Source organism: Aptenodytes forsteri, unplaced genomic scaffold (genome assembly GCF_000699145.1).
Source record: "Aptenodytes forsteri isolate BGI_AS27 unplaced genomic scaffold, ASM69914v1 Scaffold29, whole genome shotgun sequence".
Taxonomy (NCBI): domain Eukaryota; kingdom Metazoa; phylum Chordata; class Aves; order Sphenisciformes; family Spheniscidae; genus Aptenodytes; species Aptenodytes forsteri.
Genome location: NW_008794520.1, coordinates 1,296,756 through 1,304,119, shown reverse-complemented (window position 1 = coordinate 1,304,119; position 7,364 = coordinate 1,296,756). Strand labels below are relative to the sequence as shown.

The 7,364-nt window shown below is 36.5% G+C and overlaps 1 protein-coding gene across 1 annotated transcript in view; it reads right to left on the bottom strand.

The window, feature by feature from the left end:
* The window catches only part of DDX18 (DEAD-box helicase 18), a 13,263-nt gene that overhangs the window by 3,482 nt on the left and 2,417 nt on the right, over window positions 1-7,364 (bottom strand). Inside the window, exons 3-11 of the mRNA XM_009291000.2 lie at window positions 7,301-7,363; window positions 6,147-6,293; window positions 5,479-5,614; window positions 4,897-4,997; window positions 4,587-4,786; window positions 4,384-4,498; window positions 2,712-2,851; window positions 1,623-1,784; window positions 468-620 (exon numbers count right to left, since the gene is read on the bottom strand). Of these exons, the coding sequence (XP_009289275.1) occupies window positions 468-620; window positions 1,623-1,784; window positions 2,712-2,851; window positions 4,384-4,498; window positions 4,587-4,786; window positions 4,897-4,997; window positions 5,479-5,614; window positions 6,147-6,293; window positions 7,301-7,363 (1,217 nt within the window). The remainder of the gene's footprint in view (window positions 1-467; window positions 621-1,622; window positions 1,785-2,711; window positions 2,852-4,383; window positions 4,499-4,586; window positions 4,787-4,896; window positions 4,998-5,478; window positions 5,615-6,146; window positions 6,294-7,300; window position 7,364) is intronic.

Sequence of the window (7,364 nt, the reverse complement as noted above, 5' to 3'; positions counted from 1 at the left end):
CTGAAAGTTAAACTTTGCTTTTTGTATATTTGTTCTGTGTATCTGTCAAAACTGAGTTTTTTGAGTTTTGCTTGTTGACATTGGACATTTATTCAAAGAAGAATACTGACTTTTAAATAAAAATCAAATTTCCACTGGAAAGGCTGTTAGGAGACTCAGGGATGCATGTATAATCTGATACTCCTCCCAAGAAGTGTTTTGTTGTTTAGCTGATTAGATTTTAAATTAATTTAACAGCACAAAGAATAATGTTTTAAAAAGCAACTCTTGAAAAGGTAACGAAGGTCTCAGCTAAGTGCAGTATTTCCTAGGAGCTGGTGAAGGGAAGTGGAAGAAATCAGTGGCTAGATATGAACACGGCTGAATCCTGACCTCTGTCAAGCAGCAGTTCCAGCTTTTATCTGCAACTATGTCTGTAGCTAGGATTTGATTTGTTGCTGTGAAGTTTCTCTATTTCCTTAACTTACTTTTGGATCATCTGGAGGGTCATACTGGACAATCCAGTCAACTTCAGGAATATCCAATCCTCTGGCAGCTACATCGGTGCACAACAGTATTCCAGATTCTGCATTACAGAACTGGAAAAATGTTGTAGTACGTTTGGTTTGTTTCTGCTTGCCCTAAAAGGAAACAAACAGATTAAGGATGAAATATCAACTAAAAAAAACCCCAACAAACCAAACCCCCAAAACCCTGCCAACTTGTAAGCTTAAATCTAATTTTCCATTTCACATATTGTATCACTGCCAAAATATAAAATAATTTAGGGGATCTGTCCATATTATGGACTTGTACAGACCAAGCAGGACCATTTCACAGTGAAGAAACAATGCTACCACAGTAAACAGCACAGGGCTACATGAAATGGTATCTCTCAGAGCTTACACTGTAACTTCAAAAGCATTAAAAATTTGGTTGCATAAGCATTCCTTTCAGGAGGGCTGCAAAAATGCCGGAAGTTCAGAAAAAGGACATTTGCAAGTCTAGCAATATATTAGATAAATTACAGGTTTAAAAAAAAAAAAATTAAAAAAATAATACTTGTTACAGTTCTATCAAAGTATAGCAAAAAAAATCCCCAAAAAAACAAAATAAAAAAGGACATTTGTGGTCAGTTATAACTATTTCATAAACTTTCAGTCAATTCTTTCTCCTGAACTATGCATTTGGTGGTTTTGATAAAAATTTAAAACACTCATCCAAACGGTAAGAATCAGCACAGTAAAACCAAACATCACCCTGGCCTTAGAAAAAGCACCCAACACTCCAGGGATCAGTGTTTGGATTCCTCTGACAATAGCTTTGCTCCACAAATTGAGTTTTAGTGCTTAAGAAAAGCAACCCCTTGGAAGAAAACAGAAAGCTTTCTACACACAGAGCATAAATCAGTATCAGTGTTCAACCCTCGTTTGGAAAATAGCAAGATTAACAGTGTTGAAGTGTTGTTATTACATAGTCTTTGTTTTATCTCCTTCCTCTACAGACTAACCAAGATCACCATCAGTTTTGTGAGCAGGGTATCTGTTTATTAGAAACTGGACTGAAATAAACAAGGCAAATGCAAGGTCAGTAACAACTTACGGGTACTGTCAGATTAATTAATCAATGAATAAAATACTTACATGAATGGCCAAAACAGGCAGATCAATATAGTTGAGTAATTCATAGTGGTACTTCACTGACATACATGAAGAAAAAAATACCATTAGTTTCTTCTTCCGGTTCTTCTTGAGGAATGTGAAGAGCAAAAGGAATCTTTTTTCAGATGGACACACTACATACCCCTGGAAAATTTTTAAATACTGTTAAATAAAGTAGTATGGAACAAACTTTGGTTTCAGCAATACAATCAAATCAGGGAAGTGTTATGTTGTGAAACAAATAGGCCAAATAATTCAAATCAGGGAAGTGTTATGTTGTGAAATAAAAAGGCCAAACAGTTTATTTTTCCAGCTATATTGGGCCAGACCATTCAATTTGTTGTCTGTCCCTCACCTTGGTATATGAAACTCCTAAAGATGATGACCTTGGCGAGAAACTGACTGTACTAACTTGAAATATGAAGAAGTAATTTTTAATTAATTCTCCAAACTAATGTAAGTTCAGTGAAAAGTAATTAGTTTATACAATAAAAATTCATTTCAAGAACTTTGAATTACTGACATTATGCATGAAAAAAACTGCATAGGATTCTTAACATTTTTTAGTGATTTCAAGAATTTTATTTTATGGAATTCTTGCTACTGGTTTACTCTTTTAAGGTAATACATAGCTACCAGTAATTTTATAACAACACTCACTATGTCAACTGCACAAACACAGAAACTGCTGTGCAACTCCATTTAGCTATTATCTGAAGCAGCAACAATGAAATATATCTGAAGTATATATGTCTCTAGTCAGTAACGTGGAAAATACAGTTAGAAAGACAACTGGAGCTTAGGTATGTAATACAGGTAGGAATAGACAAGTGCAAGTAACTATATTACCGTTTCATGAGGTTTTATGTCATCTGTCCTGCAAACATTGACTAGCTGCATATAAGTTACTATAGTTAGCAGACCGAATAAGGCCCTTTAGGCAACTGATAGTTTTTGCCCATTAGGATGGTAAACACCCTTTAAGACAAGTGTTTGTACAACCCAGTTAAAAACACATAGGACTTGGTATGTTCACAGATCATACCCCTTTTAATAACACTTGTTTTTTACCTGTTCAAGACCATCTACTGTTGCTGTCTCCTTATTATCATCAACCCCAACATATAGTGGCGTTTTTTTCAGAGAGATCTTTGCCAGATCATCAACCTTTCTGGTTTGTGTGGCAGAAAAAAGCATCGTCTGTCTGCGCTCTGAAAAAATATTTATTTTTAAAGACAGCCTCATTTTTCAAAGGAGAATTCAAATAGCAAGTCCATAAAATCTCTAGCTGCAAACTTCCCCGAGCAAGTCTTCTACTCTTTTGAATTACATTCTAATTCAAACATACTGCTACTGACAAAGACAGGTGTAGTTGTATTACGGATTGTACAGGATGTTTACTTAGGCTGCCCCCACCCCCAAAATCCTAACAGCTATCAAAACACAATATTCCTTCTCTCTGGGAAAATGTTAATAATCATTTGCACTCCAATTTAGACACAAAACAATGATTTAAATAGAGACCGACCTTGTAATTCTAACTATAAATTGATTTCATTCCCATGAACATCAATGTTTTTGTTTAAAAAAAAAAAATCATGCTAGAGATTGTGCAAGAAAAAACGTACCAAAACTAAAGTGCATTGTTACTGTTTGTCTTGCAAAATCAGTCTAGAACATAGACACATTTGTGCATGCTGTTTAGTCAGGTGGCAGTACGTCTGTACTGAGCCTCAGTGACTTCAATGGTCTTAGAGCAGGTGTAGGAAATCTCCTGCCTGCCTGTCATCTCTCAGCTCAAATATACACCCTGATCCTGTAACATTTTCTTGTTACACGAGTACATGGAAAACGCAGACTTAGCCTGTTCCATTTCACAACTGCAAGAACAGCAGCAACTGTTCTTGCCGAACCACCGGTGCCACCATTTTTGATTTTTTTTTTTCCCTATTTTGAAGTGTCCGTTTTAAAATAGTTTCCTTCCTAACAGGACAAAACCAAAATTAAACTCATGCAAAATAAAAATTTCTTTTATCTATAATTTTCCCACTCTTCCTTCCCTTTCCATTTTTAGCACTGTTCATTAATATTCTTCACAGGATGCTATTTATTAGATTTATATATCTGCATTTTAAACACGCAGATCTGAATTTTAATATTTAAGATATGGAACCTCAAAATATTTATCACTGTTTTTTTATATATTATTTCCATGGGGTTTTTTTTCTGCATTTTGAAAGTTAAAGGGAGAGCCTTGTTGACTCTGAGAATGTGTTTAATACATCAATTACAAGGAATAACTAAATGAAAAATTAGGAAAAGAAAATTTTAAGGTAAATACTTAAACTTCCTTAAGATACTGTTCTTGGAGGTATGAAGAAAATTCAAACTGCAAGTCATAAGACCTTTTTCCTTATATTTAAGCCTTATTAGGAAAAAATGAATTGTACGAAATAAACGGGCAGAGGAAGATGAATGAGAGAACGCAGATGTTAAACTAAAAGGATCTTATATGAACAGAATTATATCCCTAAAGTGCACAAGAAAACTCTGTCCTTCAGATAAATGATGTTAAATAAAGTAATATATACTAGCTATCAGAAAGAAAGGACAGAGTAAGACAATCACTCTGAAGTGCATTTACAGAACTATAAAAATTAATGACTTCTCTTATAATAATTGAATCATAAAGAAGACATAATGTTAGTCAAGTGATTTCCAGGAAGAGATTTTTTTTCCTTACTTGGTAGAAGTTTTATGATCTGTTTCATTTCTTCTTCAAATCCAACCTCCAAGATACGATCTGCCTCATCAATTACCAAACACTGCAGGTTCTTATACATGAAACCTGGAGTGTTCTAGAAGATTAACAAATTCAGAGTCAGACAGGGACAGGACTTTTATTATCTTTTAATAACGCAGACTAGACATCAATGTTTTATCTACCTGCATATGATCCAGCAGTCTTCCTGGTGTTGCTACAATGATGTTGATTCCATTTCCAAGTTTCTGTGCTTCTGCTGATCTGTTACTGCCCCCCATTATCAGACCATAGGTGTGAACATGATGATTCATAAGTTCTTTAAGAACTCCATAGGTTTGCATAGCAAGCTCTCGAGTAGGAGAAAGAATAATAACACCCGTTCCTAAAAAATACATCAGACGAGTGAGTTACAACTCGTCCAATCCCCCTCCCAGCCACGTCCCTAAATGGCTGCGCCACAGTAAAATTCAACTGTGAAATGAAGAGCCTTACCATTTCTAGGCATGAATTTTAGCTTGTAGATGAGCTCTACTGCAGGAACAAGAAACGCGAGTGTTTTGCCACTGCCTGTTTTTGCAGCTGCTAAAATATCCCTGTATGCAGCAAAGTAAGAAAAAGAAGTATTTAGTTGATCATACAGAGAAAAGAACAATCCTATTTTGAACAACGTTGACAACGTAAAAACGTAACGTGGCTTAAAGGAAACCAGTAAAGTTGATATGAAGAGCTCTGTGGCAGATGCGGTCCACAGCAATTGGTCACTACGTCTCTAGTGACAGCGTGAGATGGCGTCTTTGAGACACACTGACAACAAGACTAGTGAAAACAAACTTCCCCGCTTTCAAAGCCAAAGCAGTTTCCATGAGCTTACCCTAAGTTTTTCTTCACATGCAACACAGATATACTTTGTTAACCTGTATTAACGTCTATAAACAAAATACAGAAAACATATGAGAACATATTTAAAAAAAAAAAGTTCAGCTGCAGAAAGTCACATTTCATGTATTTAGCTTGCTAGCAAAATTTACACAACATTTGGGGTCCATGTAGTGATTAAAAAGATGTATTTCTTACCTGCCTTCCAGAAGTGGCTTAATACTTTTATGCTGAATTTCGGTCATGTGCGTAAAACCCATGTCATTTATGCCTTTCAATGTATTCTCACTGACAACACCAGCCAGGGAAGTAAAAGAATTGTCTTCAAAAGCACCTGAAGTGAGGCGGGAAAATAAGAAAATATTCAAACTTATTTCTCTGATTCCATCTGTCCTCTGAGATGATCCAGTTAAAATTGACCTAGATGAAAAAAAATCAAAGGACTTTTTCTTATTCCTTTCTACCACAAAATCTGAAGACATTAACAAAATACTCTGTGTTAATGCGTTCCTAAGAATACTACACAGACCTGTTAGAAATGAACATGAATGCACTGCTTCTCCTGCCAAATTTACTAGTCATACACCTCCATCTTGCTCTTCATTGACTTTTCCTCTACAGTTAAATGTGTGTATATATGTTTTAAAACAGATTTTCACTAGTAATTTTAAGACTAATAGGAGTGTGTGTATATAATGCAAATTTCAAAGAACAGGAACTGACTAATAGCTGTAACAGTTGCCAGCGTCACGTCACCTATTCCAACACCTGACTTAAAAAGCTGATTTGAAAACTGCAACTTGCTCTGGAAGAAAGTGTTAGACCTTGGCTTTTTGCACACGCATGAAAAAGAGGACACAAGATACCTGTTACACCTAGTGGTAAACTGGGCACTTCATCATCCTCCTCCCCCTCCTCCTCTTCCACTTCTTTCTCTCCAGAATCCTGCTTATCTTCATCTTCTACCTCCACAGATTCATCTTCTTCAGTTTTTGCTTTTTTAGTTTCTGTACCTAGAGTGTTATTTTACAGAAGTCAAGTCAGTCAGAGATACGAAGGATGTGTTCATCATTAAAAGTTGTTCCAGAGAGTGAATGTCATTAGTCTGTAAACCCCTTACAAATGTCATGCTTTTTTTGTGGGGTGGGAGGGGGGCAGGAGAAGGGGAGGCAAGGTTTCTATGGGAATTTCTGAGGCAGAGAGCAATTCAGAAGTTCCTTGCACACAATCCACTTCGCACAGCAAGACAGTGAAGCTTCATGTATGCTATATGAAATTTTCTGTGGAAACGTGGAACAAGTTACAGATAGGAAAGAATTTTGTAACGCAGACATCAAGTTTCCAACGCGGTTTGTGCTCAGGTCATGTGAAATGTAATGTCTGTTCCGTTTTAAGTACCTGAATCCTCAAGAGAAGTGCACGAAAACACCTCTTTATTTGCATAACCATGCGAAGTGTCACAAAGATCAAACACAAAAGAGACAGAAGTTTCAAATATATATATATGTGTGGTATATATGTGTATAAAAATATATAAAAATCTAGCAATATTTGCAGGATGCAATTTTTGGGGGTAGTCTCCCAGCATACTTTAGTTTCATAATATACAGATGTTGCCAAAGGCTGAACGCCTTCCTAAAAAGACATACTGGCTAGACATTCAAGCACAGGAAACATCCATCTGTCAAAGCTCTACTGTGAAAGACAGTATATGTATTTGTATAATAAACAAGCAAAACAGCCAAACTTAATGCTACAAAGCAGAATCCTATGCAGCAATTAAATTGGTTGCTACCGGTTTAGTAGACGTTAGAGTTGACACGTTACAGTTGGAATAGGAGAACAGGTAATACTGAAGACCTCCAGGGCTTTAAAACATACACCAGACCAACACACGGTACTTCTCGCAGTCCAGCCGACGAATCCTCTCCCACCGGGCGGAAAACGAAAGTAGGCGCTTTTGGGGTCTCCAAGATAACTCAGCCCTGGGAGACAAGGGGTATTTGTTAAGATAACGTACCGCCTTCCGCATGAGCCGCCGCTTTCCTCTTTTTCTTCTTCCTCTTCTTCTCCTCCCCGCCGCG